This window comes from Sebastes umbrosus, chromosome 5, assembly GCF_015220745.1.
Source record: "Sebastes umbrosus isolate fSebUmb1 chromosome 5, fSebUmb1.pri, whole genome shotgun sequence".
Lineage (NCBI taxonomy): Eukaryota > Metazoa > Chordata > Actinopteri > Perciformes > Sebastidae > Sebastes > Sebastes umbrosus.
The window spans coordinates 7,572,113-7,590,247 of NC_051273.1; the positions used below are offsets into that span (position 1 = coordinate 7,572,113).

An 18,135-nucleotide genomic window follows, 5' to 3' on the forward strand; every position below is an offset into this window, starting at 1 on the left:
TGCCATACAAATAAAGCTGCTTGCCTTACTATAAACTGCTGCTGCCATTGGTGCGGAAAAGGGGCGTTACCGGAAGTGACGCACCACCTAGCTAATTTTGTCTTAGACAATAGAAATACATAAAAAAATAAAAAAATAAAACTGCTATAAAACAGTATGTGCATTTAGAACATTTAAACAAGATTAATGTTGATGGTCTATATTAACTTAATAGGTAAAAACGTTCGGTTTTGTTGACGCAACGTAGCAACTAGATAACAGCTACGTCACTTCCGGCGTCCATCGTCATTGGCTCAAACAAAATCAGTCACAGGTTTGGAAAAAGTTTTAATTAAAATTGTCTTAATTGTGCAGAAGACGGAATATGTTTGGCTTCACCCGAACAGAGGACACTCTGAAGAATCAACACGTTGTCAAATAGCGGTAAGTTTCGTTTTTATCTTTGAGGGGAAAACAAAACATAACATAGCAAGATAACAGTTAACAGTTAACTGTCATGTTAGTGGTCAAATAATGCCAATACCAGGGGTCTCTAAGCAACATGTGTCTCTTCAGCTCCTCTCCAGTGGCTCCCTGTGGATTAATAAAGAAATGAATGGAAATGAAACTGTTTTTTTGTTTACATTTTAATTTTATTTATCATTGTTGTCTATGGTAAGACTGTACGACAGAGTATTAGGGCCACATTGAGGAAAATAAATTAATCTGAGATTTCGAGAATAAAGTCATAATATTATGAAAATAAAGTCAGAATATAATAAAGTAGTAATTTTACATGTTTTCTTTTTTCTCGTAAAGTTAAGACTTTATTCTCATAATATTATGACTTTTTTTCTCATAAAGTTATGACTTTATTCTCATAATATTATGACTTTTTTCTCATAAAGTTATGACTTTATTCTCATAATATTATGACTTTTTCCCATAAAGTTATGACTTTATTCTCATAATATTATGACTTTTTTCTCATAAAGTTATGACTTTATTCTCATAATATTATGACTTTATTCTCATAATATTATGACTTTTTTCTCATAATATTATGACTTTTTTCTCATAAAGTTATGACTATATTCTCATAATATTATGACTTTTTTCCCATAAAGTTATGACTTTATTCTCATAATATTATGACTTTTTTCTCATAAAGTTACGACTTTATTCTCATAATATTATGACTTTTTTCTCATAAAGTTACGACTTTATTCTCATAATATTATGACTTTTTTCTCATAAAGTTACGACTTTATTCTCATAATATTATGACTTTTTTCTCATAAAGTTAAGACTTTATTCTCATAATATTATGACTTTTTTCTCATAAAGTTACGACTTTATTCTCATAATATTATGACTTTTTTCTCATAAAGTTATGACTTTATTCTCATAATATTATGACTTTTTTCTCATAAAGTTAAGACTTTATTCTCATAATATTATGACTTTTTTTCTCATAAAGTTACGACTTTATTCTCATAATATTATGACTTTTTTCTCATAAAGTTACGACTTTATTCTCATAATATTATGACTTTTTTCTCATAAAGTTACGACTTTATTCTCATAATATTATGACTTTTTTCTCATAAAGTTACGACTTTATTCTCATAATATTATGACTTTTTTCTCATAAAGTTACGACTTTATTCTCATAATATTATGACTTTTTTCTCATAAAGTTATGACTTTATTCTCATAATATTATGACTTTTTTCTCATAAAGTTATGACTTTATTCTCATAATATTATGACTTTTTTCTCATAAAGTTATGACTTTATTCTCATAATATTACGACTTTTTTTCTCGTAAAGTTATGACTTAATTCTGTAAATCTCAGATTTCTTTCCCTCAATGTGACCTCAAATGTTTTGCGGCTCCAAACAGATTTTTTCTTTTGTTTTTTTTTGCCTAAAATGGCTCTTTTGATAGTAAAGGTTGCTGACCCCTGCCATATACAGCATTTACAAAACCGAGGATTTAATTCACAACAATCAAGTGTGTCAATATTGTATACTGACTCTGTGCACTGAGACAAAGTGATCATATCCTGAGGTGATGATAAAACGAAGGTGTGTTGCACTGCTTCCATTTAGCTGAAAAATAGAACAAAATAAAGACAAATAATTGTTTTACCTAGATAGATAGATAGATAGATAGTAACTTTATTGATCCAGAGGGAAATTCAGGTTTCCAGCATCACAGTTCCATAGTGCAAAACATGTTAGTAAAAAGGCAGTAAAAAAGTTAGTAGTGCAAAGTACAAAAAAATATACCAGATATAAAAATACAATTATTATTATTATTATTATTATTATTATTATCTCAGTGTGGATGCAAGTAGAGAAGAAGTGAGTTTTTTTTAGTGTTGGAGCACTTAGTGTGAGTCAGAAGTGAGAATTAAGACCCGGTTGACTGGAAGAACACTCAAATATTTCATGGGTTAGCGTGGGTAAATTTTAGGGCTAAAACCTGTGTTGTGAGGGAATTTACTGTGTCTCTGTCTCTATTTGCCATCTTTAATAATTTGAGCACATCGGATTATTGGAACTGAAAGTGAGTCCAGTCATTTGTGGGAAATGATATCATCGTTAAATTTCATGATAGTAAATACATTTTTGCCAGAAATTCAGTTACAGTAAATGATGAAGCAGAGCTGGCCTAAGTGTAATGTTCCTGTAACCATGGAGACCCTGTGCAGAACATCTCACATCCTAGAAATGAAACAGGAAGCTGGCATATCTTTGGGAACTGTAATCGTCATCTCTTATCTTACTTGTCTGAGTAGGTGGAAAACCCCAAATCTCTGGTTCATGCTGCTGCCACTTCATCTGAACTCATGATGAGCAAGAGCTATTTTGCAAGCAATGAATCACATTGGTTGCAAAACTAGGAAGACTTGAAATGTGTTTGCCAGAAAATGTTGCCCTGGGTTTTTGAAAATCCATACATTCACAGTTTTCACATGTTGCTGAGATTTATATGAGATTAAGGCCCTGTTCAGACCTGGCATTCACATGCCTCCTGAGTGATCGGATCACAAGTGGACAGCTTTAAATACGTCTCTTCACACCTGGCGTTAGAATGCGTTTCCAGTGGCCACTTGTGATCGGATCTCACTTTCCCGCTCTATATCTAAATAAACACGTAGTAAACACATGGCCAATACAGCAGATGTTGTGACGTAATATTTCCGGAATGTCAGTAGTAATATCCTACATATTTGTGAATTTGGGTACATTTTATTAACATCAAAATAAATGGTTATTGTGGCGGCGTTCCTGGAGCTCCCCGGGACTGCCGGTACAATAACCTTTTATTTTGATGTTAATAAAATGTACCCAAATTCACAAATATGCATTGTTGTTGTGGATGCTGCTTGCAGTGTGAACACAACAGGTCATTATTTAAAATCTTGTGTCCAATCATGGTTTCCAAATGTACAACATTGTTTTCTGATCAGTCTTCAGGGTTTTGCTTTAGGGGATACAAGCCACTGTCGTCTTGAGCCTTGTCAGGCTGTCACATCAATCACCTAGGCCGTGCCCTGAAGTCATGTAACCCTCGACAGTACTGTAAACACAATGGAAACAATGCGGCAGCTAGTTAAAGTTTATTACGCAGTGTTGCAATCCAGCACGTGCAACCATGGGCTGGAGCAGGAAGTAGAGAGCTGAGAAGGCGATACGAGACTCGTCAGCTTTTGTCATCTGAAACAGCTGAGTAATTATGTTTTGGCGTAAGTGTACTCCAGTCAATTCATTCAGGTCGATTGGCACCACGCTGGCTCACTGCATCATGAGGAAAAATAATTACCATTTGTTTGGGAAATTAATAATCAGTTTGATTAATTACACGGAGTATGTTTTCTAAGAACTGTGGCGTTGATGCCTGGGGAGGGTTGAATCAAAATATCAGAGTCCAGACTGTGCGACATCAGCATGTGCAGTTTGTGTCCAATCAAGTTATAGCCTTTAACTTGTGTTAGTTAAATCAAACAGGTGTTGTTGCATGTGATGATTCACATGGAGCTACACCTGAGTTGTTGGTCTGGCTTCCATTCCAACATTTCCATCCTGCATCAGCGGCGGTCCAGTCTGATTACTGCAGTCTGAGTCATGTTCAGCACGTTCACTTTTTAATAGCACATTTTGCTTAAACACGTGTGTTGATGGCAATTATTAAGTCAGATACTGTTAGTGAACATTTGACACAGCTTTGTATTTATTCAAACAAACTTCATTAGAAATTAGAGCTTCTCAATTTAAAAGTCTGTTTAAAAACAATAGTCACATGCCCTTATGGACATTGCAACTGTTTTAGTGTTGTAATCATTCCCCCTGTTCATACTGACCATTGATAGCCCCTCCTAATAATGCATTTTCAATGGAGCTAAGTGATGGGGGACAAAATCCACAGGCCTCCTGCTGTGCAAAAATACATTCAACAGTTTTTTATGAAGTTAATGAGGCTTCAGCAGTCTGAGGTATATAAATCAAGTAGATATCTTCCAAAGTTGCAGTGTTTTTAGTACAAATTTTCCCCCGACAATTGTTTTAAGACTAGGTCTGAACGATTTTGAAAGAATATCTTATTGCGATTATTTTTGACTGATGATTTGCGATATGTGAGATGATAACTTTTACATCTTTATTCTGATTTTCACTGAATGTAGGCCAGGACATCTCTGCAGCACCACAATATTTAATTTAAAATGGTATTTTGACACACATTTTGCCTTTAACAAAGACTATTGCGCCCCCTACAATTTAAAAAAAAATGCAGTAAGCCATTTTGCAATCTCAATAAAATTGATTAATTGTGCAGCCCTATTTAAGACAGACTTAAAAAAAATGTGGACTTATCCTTTCAGGCAGTGGCAGAGGACATTTTTACAGTTGTCTTTTAAACAAAAGCTCATTGCAAATATTAGACATAGCTCTGGGATTTGGGGGTCTTGTGTTGGAACAACTATTATATCCCAGAGGCCTACTGCACGTGTGAGAGTTCAAGTAGAGCGAGTTCAGGGAGAGGGTGGTGATATGTGGGAAAAGCTGTGGGGGAGAGAAGGGATTGCCAAGCCTGAGAGTGATGAGTGAGGAATAATGAGGTTTCAGTTTTAGGTAGGCCTTGCCTGGGAATTCAGCCTGGGAAAATTTCTGTTCTCTGTTTCCTGTGTTGAGCTGTGAAAACCCCCAAATGCAGCATTCTGGGCTCTGCCCATGAAGACAGTACTGTGTCCCTACGTCACTCTGCTGCACAGGGGACACACTTTGGGGAAGAATTGTTAAAAAAACATATTCAGCTGTTGTTTTGCCCATGTGGTGGGACTGGAGAAAGACATGCAGCGAGCACAGACCTGTTCAGACCTGTTCAACACACCATCTACTGTTTTAAATCAGCCCTGAACCTTGTAAGGCCAATACTGACATAGAGTCGACCGGTTGGGACTTATCTATGTCATGAAATTTATATTAAAAACGAATGTTAACAACCTCTAATCAGAGGCCGATGGGATGTCACTGAGCAACTCCTGCCTCACACATCCACGCTTTCACCAAGGCATTGAGTTTGATCTAGTCTTTTGTGTATTATCTCCCCATGTCCTGAATGTTTGAGCAAATATAAATAAATATAGACGTAAGCATGTATCCTCAGCCGACTCGCATAGTTAAATAAAGAGTGTTATTATTGCTTTCGGAGACGGGGTGAGTCATCATGCTGCGTTTGCCTTGGATTGTTCATGGGGGAAGCCTCACAGTATGAGCTAGTGTGGAGGAGCAAAGTATTTCCTCGGAGTATCAGTCATTCAGGCCTGTCTGCATGCTCAGGAAAACACCAACCACCCATCAGTTGTGCTAGGATGAATCAGTACATTCCTGTTTTAAGTAAGGAGTTTTAAAAAAAAAAATACTGGTCAGTCCGTCAATGTCAACGTATACTTTTAAAACAATTCTAGCACCTATGGATACAAGTCAGATGATATACTGTATATATATTTAGGGATTTAGTCTGATAATTTTTTTTTGTGTTGCAGATCACAAATGGACTTTGCTGTGTAACAGTAGCTGGCTAAAAAGACCTAAAGGAAAAAGGCAGAACATCTTCTGACATCAGAATTTAACTTTCCACACTGAGGTAGGTGTAATTAAAATTATTGTAAAAAATGAATCACAGTTGTTGTGTAGTAGTATGTGTCTGTCTCAGCATCCTGAAGGTTACTGATTTTAAGGCAGAGAGTTTACCGGAAGTGTGTGATGGATTTATGTGTGTGTACATGTACATTGATATCGGATTGTATGACGTATATTTGTATATTATCTGCTGCTGCTGCATTCAGGCAGTTCCAGCACGGTGGGAAGGCCTTTGATGCGTCAGCTCCATTATTGTGTGTGTGTGTGTGCGCATATGTGGGCATGCCCTACATACTGTACACACACTCCCAAGAAGGTACACAGGACACCTCTTTGTACACCTCTACATAGAACAGATGAGGGTTCACAGTAGAACATGACTGACTGATATATTGGCTGCTATAAGTCTATTACAGATATGTCGAATATCTACAGAAATGTAAAACATGGGGGGGGGGGAAACAACTTAACTGTAAAAATATCCTAACCCCAAACATGTCTTTTCATAACTCTTTTAATAACCAAATTTGAAGGTTCTTTTCCAAAAATGTTTATTGAAAAAGAAAAATGTATTAACTAATGCAGGATCAGCCCCGCTCCCCGGTTAACAGTTGTGGCCTAATTACACCTATTAGATAAATGAAAAAGAAATCTAATAATGAAAATAATCATTAGTTGCAGAACTCAGAGGTACCAGTTATTAGAGTGGCAATGACATCTCAAAACCATCTTACTATTTTGGGGCTATTGTGGGAGTATTCACATGACTCCCCAAACTGCGACTGATTCGTTGCACTCAGCTTCAGTGAGGCGCTCAGTAACCATCTAATGAAAAAACTGAGCTAAAATATGCTAAAAGAATCGCTGTATCTCTCAAGGATTACCCATCCACTCTCACCCATTATACTCACATACGAGGAAACACACATTCACATATTTTGCACCGCAGTAGAAGATTCCTGCTGCGTCACTCATTCTCATCCCTCCTGACTCAGGAAGTGTGGTGAGTCTATGAGTTAAGCTTAGTCTTCTTAGTTGGATTCACTGCCTACATTTAGTTAAAAGGCCTGTAAAGACAGGGAGAACCGGAACCATGAACCAACCACAGGAACTGGTGAACCATGGTCAACTTGTGAACCTTAGTATGACAACCTATACCTCCTACATCATGATTTGAATCTACCTCATGACCCACTATAGTATATCAGAGGCAGGTAACTTTCTCACTGCTGTCAGATAGAGCACATCTTAAAAATCTACACTCCTATTTTAAGATGCCTCATGAATTATGGGCTCAGTATAAAATGCGTCATTGGGACTGGGAGGCCTATCTGGGCTCCTACCGGCACATCACGTCACACATAACCTATATTAGCAGCATTCTCGTGGGTGTCCAGCCAACCCAGAGTGAGCCAGTAAGCGAGCGTAGGCAAGGTTTTCTCTTTTTTTTTTGTCTAAAATTATTCAACTATGGGGTTTTCTGTTCCCATCTTAGCTTCAGGCAGAGAAGTCATTTAGCTCAATGTCTTTTCCTTATAGGGGTTATTTATCAAATAAACAGAACTAAACCTTCCAAATCAAATTAATATCAAGTTAAAAAAATATTTATCTTGATATTAAATTTTGTGTTTGAATTATCCAAAGAAACTATTAGGACGTGTTGAACTCATGCCTGTGCTATTTGTGTTGTCTTTAAAATACTCCTTTGAAACTCCCTGCAGTGAGTTCATGTGGCTCCATTCTGTCATCTCAGCCATGCTGTCCAAGCAAAGGCCGGCACTCTTGGGAGCGGCTTAATTTAAACTCCTCCACTGTTTATAGATGTAAGCTGATTGTATAGCAAGTTTTGGGCTCTGTTTATTTAGGCTTGGGCCCTGTGTGGAAATCGTAATTGGTGTGAGTAAGAGGGACTTATTGGACCGGTGTTGACATCCTGGAGACCATTAGGGAGACCACAGACCAGACCAGACCAGACCAGACCGGCCCAGTATCAGAAGGATGAGCTCATCTTTTCCATCCCCTGGAGGACTTTCAGAGGGGGGGCATTTAACAGGGGGTTTACTCTGGATGGGGTTTGGGGTCAGAGAGTAGTCCAGGTTGACCGTGTTTGTTATTAAACTGGTGCTACAAGGACAGGGAGGCAATCATACAAACACCATCATTTCAAGTTTCCGGAAGTTTTATTTTGATTTGAACTGACCACTTTTAACTAGAGTTGTTCTGATACCGATACCAGTATCGGAAATGTGTCCGATACTGCCCAAAATTCAGGATCGGGTATCGGCGAATACGCCAGTCTATGCACCGATCCGATACCATAATTTATTAACCCAGAAAAAAATCAACTTGTTTATTAACTGGAAATCAATTCTTCCTCTTCGCTCCAAAGCAGTAGCCTTCATTGTGCTGTCGCTCCATGGATGTATCATGGCTGCCACTGGCACCTACTGTTTTAGAGCAGCGAAGAAGAACTGATTGCAGGTAGTTTGTCACGTGACGACAGCAAACAACATCAGTACGGTGCTAGTGGAGAGTGTAACGGTAGTCAGAGCGAGGAAAATGTCAGTCATTTGGCAACATCTCACAGTGGAAAATCCAACAAGTAAAACATATGTACAGTATGTAAGGCTTCCAGGGTGGCAGTACCTAGTAGGGTGTGTGAATATTGCACCCTGCAGGACAATCAGCACTACTAACTATATAGTATTTTATCACGCTGGTATCAGATCGGTACTCGGTATCGGCCAATACCATAAGGTCAGGTATCGGAATGGGAACATCTCTACTTTTAACTATGAGTTTGGGTGGCTGGTATAAAGTCTGACTGAATATCTTCCAATGTGACCAACTATGCCAGCTACAACACTTGCTAACTAGATAACTAACTGACTGACAGTACTATTTGCCCAGATAATAGTGTTCCTTCCAACTCCCATCTCTTGCTATAAGTACATAAACTATGAACTATGACTATCAAAGTAATACCCCCAGTGGCATCAGACTAAACAATCCAAATCCACCTATATGAGCAGGCAGCCAGCCTCCTCAGCATCATCAAGTAATTAGGAAGTGGGTGCTAATTACATAGAAAACCTTGCTGTCTAATGTAGTGTGTATGTGTGTGCATGGCCCCCTGGGCAGGGCAGCAAGTGGGGTAATGACAGAGAACAGTGTGTCTGTCTGGCAACACTAACAGACGGAGGGTACCATGAGTGGCTGGATGGCACGTAGGCACTCGACATGGCACCCTGCCACCGCCACGCCTTATCGCCCTGCATGCCTTCCCCCTGCCGCTGAGTGGAGAGTGAGTTGTTTTGGTTTGACTGCACTCACTGCTGGCTAATCTGTGGGTGGCTGTTTGTCCGTGTACATTTAATGACTGCTGCTTAATCAGCATCCCTCATCAGGGCACTTTGGAGGTGGGCAGAGAGTTGGAGCCGGGTGGAGGTTTGCAGGGATGTTGCTTCAGCAGTGTGCAGGAAATGGCACGAGGCCTTGGGACTTGAGACGTGACCGTTGCAACATGAGCTCAGGGAAGTCCCGGTATAGAGATGACGTTTACTGAGAGGCATCATATCTGTAAAAGTCCTTCTCTGCGTTGACGTACCTCAACGTTAGGGAGGTAGAGTCCTCCAGAGGCCTGTACTACGAAGCAGGATTTGGAGTTAGCGAGGTAACTTCAGGGTTGACTCTGGGTTTTCCGTCCTACAACAGTGGTTCACTTCTTACCGGGGCAGATCGCCATGGTAACTTGTGCTGAACACATAACCTGCTCCGCAGCACTGACCAATCAAAGCTTGGTGCACAGATCGTATGATAATATTACACAAATGCAAAGTTTACAGAAGAAGTTTAATACAAGTTTAAGTCATAATACAGGCTAAAAACCGTTTAAACCGACAAATGCAGGAAGGACAGCTGGCTGTACGCTGTGGGTGCTTACCACTTTGAATTATGTTTCTATATTTTTGTATTTTTTTACTTGCTCTCAAGTACGTTTCACACTGCCGGAGTCGGGGACACAGCTGAAAGAAGGCTGAAATAGTCATATATGCGACATACTTATTAAAGTGCATAGTGAAGTGTAATTCATTCATCCGATTTATTTTGAAAGTTGTTTATACTATATATCACTGCCCCGTCTAGACGACTATATCTAATTTTTGTGTATTCCGTTAAATTAATAAGTCTGTTAATTTACACATTAACACATCGGCAATGTTTTCTTTTGCCAGCTGTCCTTCCAGCATTTGGCAGCTTCAACTGTGTTACTATTAGTCTGGATTATGTGTTTAACTTCTTCGTATTCGTCTAATTTTATAGTTTGTTCTTCATTTGTAAAATGTGCCGCTCTGCTGACAGTAGACTTGTCCATGTTTGTGATTGGTGATATGCCGCAAACGCTGTCCCTTTTATGTGAACACGCTCATAGCCAGATCGAGAAACCCTGGGTTGATTGACCGAGGTGATAACCACCTTCGTAGGACCGTTTAGCGGGATTGTGGTTGTTAGGGTTAAACCAGATAACGAGAAGATACCCTGGGTATATTGAACTTGCTTCGTAGTACAGGCCTCTGGTAGGTAAAAAGTGTCAACGGTGTCACAGGAAACATTATGGCATGATTGGCATCAGTGCCAAAAAACATTTTCTATGGAAGTCAAAGTAATGACATTAATGCATCCATTAAAACCCAATGATCATAAATCCAATATAATAATGTGTTCAAGTTAACCATTTATGCTTTATTAGACAGTGTTTAGTGAAAAGTGACAAAACAAAAGAAGTGTATGAATGATTACATATTTACTGCTAGCTGGTGTGTTGGCTCGCTGTGAGTGAACCTGATGACTTGATGGTAGGAGAAAAGTCTCCCCTCTCTCTTCCTGTTGGCTCGGTTCACATCACTGCGTGGTCATGTGCCAATGGGCTTTCCCTGCTCGTCAGTGCCCTGCTCCTGTAGCACTGAATTAGGGTCAGCATCCTGTTCACCTCAGTAACTCTGGCAGGAGATAGAACCTCATTGGATCAGTTTCAGTTTTCTTACTTTTCTTTTTTTATTAAGGTGCTTTCTAAAGGCTAAAACTATGTAGTATCCCTCTCCTTTTTGTTGAACCGGATCTGTTGAGGCCTGTAGTTAGCCTGTCTGTCTGAAGAACCATGAGATGATCATCTGTATAAGGATAAAATGAGTAATCTTTTAATTATTGAAAATAATTTAATGGTTTGGTCTGTAGAGTTTCATTCGGAGACTCAACTTGATGTATCCAGATTATTTTGTCTGACCATCAGCCAGAAAACAGTAAGGGCATTTTCATATTAGGTACGATTGAGCCATACCATGCCCGAGTACGAAATCCCCCCCCCCTCTCCACTCCCCCGCTGCTCGGCTTTCACATTAGTAATGTTGGTCCGTACTTGAGTACACTTACATCATCATCCATGTGTATTTGATTATGTTGAGATCAGCTGTTCTAGTGGCGTAGCATCGTAAAACACTTCATTCAAACTTCACAGAAACAAAATAAAACTCACCAAAACCGCCGTCGTTAGTCTTTCCAGCAATTACCAACTCTGGTTTGGTCAAAATAATCCCTTATTTCACATAGTTTGATGTGAAAATATGCTGACTCTTCACACTGTTTTTCCCCGCTGTCTCTCTCTCTAAACTAGCTAAATAAAATGACAAACATCGCCCAACCCCAATGCCTACTATTGTTTATATAGTTTAAGGAACCTCTTGCTTGCCTTCCTGCTTTATCAGTAATGGCCGTACAGTTCAGAGGACGAGATTGGCGCAAGCTGCGTGCATAATTATACAGATTTCGGGGCTGACCGGTGGTGTTGAAAAAAGCATGTCTTTTCAAACTACTCACTGAATGCTAACATTACTCGCGTTAAATAGCGGTCTACTTCCGTGTTTTGGTACAGTTGGCTTTCACACATGATGCGAACCGTACCCCAGTACACAAGAACCGTACTCGAGACCACCTTTTCAAGTGGACTCGAGTACGGATCGAAGAACCGTGCCAGAGTACGGTATGGAGCGTTCACACTAATCAAACGAACTAGGCTTTGGGGTCAAGTGTACTCGGTTTCGGGCCTGGGACCCTGATGAGAAAGCACCCTAAGGCAGTTATCATTTAATGCAGAAAATCTTCATGTGAGAATTTTTACTCAGGAAAGGTTTGATATTTTCATTTCATAATCAGGTATCACAATTGCCTTTGAATTATTTTTTGATTTGTCTAATCAGTCAACAAAAAGGTTCAGCACTATCGACTACTGGTGCAAAGGCAAGAGCACACTTTGTGCAAGATTGCTATTTCTGGGGTCTTATGGGGAAATTGAGAATGGAACTAGCACATCTTTGATGAATGTAGTGGCATTACTACCTCATCCTCCACTCCAAGAGGTTCTTCAGATGATAACGTCAGTTTGCTGCTAAATGTTACTGTATGAATGCAGTTTAAGAAGGGAAAGCTGCAGAGCGATGACCCATTTGAGCTCGTCTTGCGGTTTTTGCTGGTGCTGAAAACAGTTCTGGATCTGCAAACAGATGCAGAGAGACTTCACTGAAAAATAGCCAGCCAAGAGCAACACTGCACCCCACAGGCGAAATGCATGAGCAAAGGTGGAGAGAAAGTAGGTCAGAGGGAGGGAGGGAGGTGGAGGTTGTATATGGGTGGGGGGTAAATAGAGACAGATGCAAGGTAGAGGTTGGGAGAGAGGGGAACAAGAGAGGTAGATGGGGCGGGTATAGAGAAGAAGATTTCCTTTTTTCTTTTGCGTCTGCTGCTTTTTGAAGTAAACAGGCTCACTTTTCACAAGTTTCTGCCAACTGGGAGGTAAATGAATTGTGCCAGAAATAAGAGCATCCTTGCCCATAGTCTATTTCTGAATAGTAAGTGTCTGTCTAAATGCCAGGGAGACTGCGCTGCTCTTAGGAGAGAGTGTTTTACTGAGATAAGGACGAGAGAATGTGTGCTTAAATGTGACAATGAAGTGAAATGTCGTTGGTGTCACTGCAGGTATCAAGCTTATAGTTTAATGCTATATTATTATAGCTGACCTGTACCACCAGAGACTGTCATGGCATACACTGGGATTAGTATAGCAGTGAACCAGTCTGAATGGGATTGTGCAGATGCTGTATCTGGTTACTGAGAAATCAAAATAGATAATATTTTTCACCTGGATTCTTTCCTCACTTTTTCACTGAGTTTAATGAACACGATGTGTTTGTGTCTTTTTGTGATACTGCTGATACCTGTGGCAAACTGTATGTTTTACTGTTCCTGTACTGAGAGCAGCTGTAGAAGTGGATCAGAGGTGGAGGGGTTTGAGAGGTACAGTGTATATATAGCAGGGAAAAGCGCACTGTGTTAAAGTGAACAGTAGATGGCGCCAACAGCATGTCATTTTTGGGTTCTTATTGGGAAGGAAATCAACTCATTTTTGGTCCAGTCACATGTAATTGTCAATTCCAAAAGTAATGTTTGACATCTAATTATTAATGTACTATTTTACATTTATAAAATAATATTTGATCAAACATAGATTTTTTGTTTGTTTTTTGTTCCAAAATATACTCAGTGAATCATTCAGGATAGCAAATGTCAGAAGTGAAAAATAAACTGAAGTACACTGATTCATTTTCAGGCTTTAATAGGGATAACAGACTAACATTTTGACACTACTTTACTTTGTCCTCATCAGAGCAAGGCTGCGCAGGTTGCACTTGATCCAGACCCATCATCTAGAGATACTTTCAGACTGTTGAAAAGTTTTAAATCTTTGAAATACCATAACTAAAGTATGGAGATGCAGAGTAACAACATTTAAAATCTGTAACATGCATAGTTACAGTTATAATATTTGTCTTATGTCTGTACTGCAGAACTTGCGCATGATTAGGGTAAACCATTCAAGATGTGTGCGTGCGTGTGTGTCTGCCTGTACTGCAGCAAAGGACATGTTGACCTTCACTGCCCGACTTGTCTAGCCTACTGTGCCACATTACTATTCTCCACAGGTTGTGTTCCTGTGTAGTTGTGTGAATGCCTTCACTGCTGGTATTAGCATCAGTGTACGTGCATGTCCTCTGAGCAGCTCAGTCTCGCATAGTCCGTGGTTACTCCTCATTCTCGCCTCCCTCTCATCTTTTCCAGCGAATCATCTTCGTCCTCCGTTCGTCTTCTCACTTCTCATTCCTCTGTCTGCCTTGCTGGGGCGAGAACGAGGGAGTCCATGGAGAGAGAGCTTTAAATGGCTGAGGAGTTGTGTACCGGCTGGTTTCGCATCGTCGCAGGTACAGTAGGTAAAACCCCTTTCTGGACCCGTCAGTAGCAACTCCTCAGCAGTGAGAACGTGGGTTGTCAGCGTTCCTGAAAATAAGGGATATAGGTCACTCAGTTGTTTTTTTGCATTTTTTATATTCTCAGGTGTTTTACTCTAGATTATCTGATCCATGTGGTGAAATGTGTTGTGTGTGTCTTGTTGTGAGTGTATGGACTTTTACTATAGTAGTAAGTGTGTGTACTTGTGGCTGCATGTACTATATGTAGTGAGTAACCTTCACTTTTGTATTGACCTTACTGATATTTCATGGCCATAACATGTGGATATGGGTGTTTTGTGTGCTTTTAAGCGTTTTGTGTGAACACTGTGTGTATGCATGCTGGGCAGTGTGTCCTCTCAGATGGTGCATCAAGGAACATTGTGGTACCGTGCCGTTTAGATAGAAAAAGAGAGAAAGACAGACAAGAGTTGTGAGGGAGGAAGGACTAGACACAGAAAGCTAGAAAGAGAATCAGATGGATTTATTCTCCTGGAATTCAAACTTTATTAATTTCCCTTAAGTTGCATGCTTTATTTACCCTTTCTCAATCTCAGTTACTGTCCTTTTAATCTTTCATTTTGCTCCAAATCTCTGAGTTCAAAATAGCATAAGTATGCCATTAAGATTGTCTGTCAAATCCACTGGCCTGCAATGTAGCGCAGTCATTAAGATGTTTGCAAAGGCTGCCTGTTGCAGTAACATCGGTAGATTATATTAAAGGACCACTGTGTAACACTTTGTGGGATCTATTGGCAGAAATGGAATATGATATTAATAAGAATGTTCTCTTTAGTGTATTTCACCTGAAAATGAGAATCGCTGTGTTTTTGTTACCTTAGAAGAGCCCTTTATATCTATATAGGGAACGGGTCCTCTACACGGAGCTGGCCGCCATGTTTCTACAGTAGCCCAGAACGGACAAACCAAACACTGTTAACTTCTCCTGCTGCTTCTTGCTTCTCTACTCACTTCCCCAATTACAAACCATTTGCATTTTCACGTCGGCCACCGTAGCAATCCTACACGCGCGGGAGAAGCTAGATGCTGCCAGATCCTACACATTGTTCCTTTTAAATGTTCATTTTTACCAAGTAACAATAGAGGAAGATGACGCCCGATTTGTAGTTTTTGAGCTTCTGCCTCTAAGTTCAGGGGTTAATAGTAAGTGTCACATTAAGCTCAAGTTACTTGAAGTGCACCGACAATAGTTTTGGCTACGGCTTCATTTTTTTTAATGCTATTGCACTGTAGTTCAAAATTTATTATTAATATCATTAATACATATATAACATTCTTATTAATATCATATTCCATTTCTGCCAATAGATCCCACAAAGTGTTACACAGTGGTCCTTTAATATAATCTACCGATGTTACTGTATACTGACATACAAAGGAGTTCTTTTCTTTATCACCATATTTTCACCCATCTCACCCCGTTATTCAACCTTAATGTTTTTTTTATTTGCCCGATTGGGCAAGTGGGTCAGAAATCTACTTGCCCAAAGTACATTTTTATTTACCCCTATACAAATTGTTTTATTTATTAGTGGTAACAAATAACAACAAATACTTAAATTAATTGTCATGTCTTATCCCCTTTGCTTTCAAACTTGCGGCAAACTATGCAATACATAGTTTGAGTTTTGCTCACATTCTTTCTAATGCTACCCAACTCAACTCCTGTTTCCAGGATGATTGAAATGCTTGCTTGCACTTCAGCATATAAACTTTGTTTTTGCCTGTCTCCATTTTCTCGCAAGTGCCCAATTGGTACTGCAGATGAGTACAGCAAGAGTCTAGAAGTGAGTTGCTAGATTTACTAGCCCAATGTGGCATTTTACGTGTGCCGGGGGACAAGCGGGCAATCCTTATTGTTGAGCCCTGCTTTCAATTTTATGAACTCTCATTCATTGCTATAGAAAATAAACTCTGGGAGATTCTAAAATGTGAAAATATCTTAAATAACACATTGGTGTGATTGTCTAATCCTCTCCATAGTAAATGACACAAGTGTGTGTCTTTATTCAGGCTGCTCAAACTCCTGCAGCTCCAAAACAGAGCTTATAGGGCATTAGGCTTTATTTAGCAAATCCCCCTCCCTTCCTCTTCCCTTATTCTACACTCCTCCACTAGCTGGCATAGCAGAATCTGTCAGCTGCAAAAACCTCTATACATATCTCTTTATATGTATGGTCAAATATCAGCCTGTAGTTGCCATAGACTTGCCCAGTACATTATATTGATGATACACAGAGCAAATATCCACAATATTTGACCTCCTCAGCAGTAAGGCCTCAACACCAGCACAAATGGTAAATATCTGTCGTGATTCTCATTGACCATTAGATGGCAGTGCAGGAGAAGATGCGTGTTGTCTCGCAGGGAGTGAGCAGGGGTGAGACAAGAGGAGTAATGAAGAAGAAAAGAGAAAGTGATGGGAAATAGAGATGTGGAGAGAACAGAAAAGATGAGGTAGATAAGAAGACAAAAGAAAGGGAGGTAGCAGAAAAAATCAAAAAGGTGAGAAGGCAGGGAAGTTACGAAATACAGCTTTGGAGCGAGGGGGGAGAAGGAAGGATGAGGGGGAAGGGAGTTAAAGCCGGAGGCAGGGTGGGAGGGTGGGGTGCCCTCTTTTTGGAGGAGCATCTGCTGGATGTTAAGACAGAGGAGCTGGGCAAGGAAAGACAGAGGCATGAAAGGAGGGAGGTGGCAAGTGACAGAATGAGCCACATAGAGGAAAGCTTGACAAAAATAACAAGCAGGGAAAAGGGAGAAATCAGTAAATGAAAAGAGAAGAGGTGATAAATGAGAGGGAGAGATTTTGAGGGAGGGAGTCACCATCACATGGGCTTAAGCATGACTGGGGACAATTCATTCATGGAGAGGCAATCGGCTGGCTCTTTTTAAAGCATGACTACAGATAGATAGATAGATAGATAGATAGATAGATAGAGGGGGAAAACAATACTTATTTGTCTCTCTGAATGAAATTTGTTCCCACAGACTATAGGGTTTCCCAAACACACAGTATACATTCATATATGCGTAGGTATGTCATCTATGTGAACACCCATACGCCACACACTCTGCCTGGCTCAGTAGATGTATGAAGACACAGCCTGATACTGAATACTGAATATCGGGCTTATGTTTGCAGGAATGTTCACCCAACCTTTAGCACATTTTAATTTGCATTTATAGATGTGACTGTTCAGACAGTTACCAGTAATGGCTTTGATTTCCTAGTGATGCATCCACAATCTCACTCTTAACAAGAACAAATTACAGAGATCGTTGGTTTTAATAACTCATTTTGAACCGTTCAAATTTAGTTCTTTCAATATGTTCAAATTTCTCACAATAAACAACTCTGAGGTAGTGGTGAAAAAATGACTATCAATTTCTCTTTCTGTGGGAAATATTACATTTGCAATGTAAGGAAAACCCACAGACTGAGATGTGGGGTTCCTGGACAAAAAATAACCCATGTAAGATTCCCTGACTGAATTCTTTCTTTTTTAAAATACAAAAAATAGACTTAAACCTGCAGTAGGCAGAATCATTTTGGCATAATTTGGCACAAATTCCATAATAACCTTTCAGCATAATGTAATTCAAGTGTTCTGAGAGAAAACTAGACTTCTGCACCTCCTCTGGTTTA

General features: G+C 39.6%; 1 protein-coding gene across 8 annotated transcripts in view; it reads left to right on the forward strand.

The window, feature by feature from the left end:
- Positions 1-256: 256 nt before the first annotated feature.
- The window catches only part of sgip1a (SH3GL interacting endocytic adaptor 1a), a 94,421-nt gene continuing 76,542 nt past the window's right edge, over positions 257-18,135 (forward strand). For 5 of the 8 annotated variants that reach the window (XM_037770577.1, XM_037770571.1, XM_037770574.1 and 2 more), the window contains exons 1-3: positions 257-423; positions 6,036-6,136; positions 14,302-14,450. In XM_037770577.1, the coding sequence (XP_037626505.1) occupies positions 14,399-14,450 (52 nt within the window). In that variant the 5' untranslated portion in view covers positions 257-423; positions 6,036-6,136; positions 14,302-14,398. The remainder of the gene's footprint in view (positions 424-6,035; positions 6,137-14,301; positions 14,451-18,135) is intronic. The other 3 variants (XM_037770572.1, XM_037770576.1, XM_037770579.1) reach the window with 2 other exon arrangements.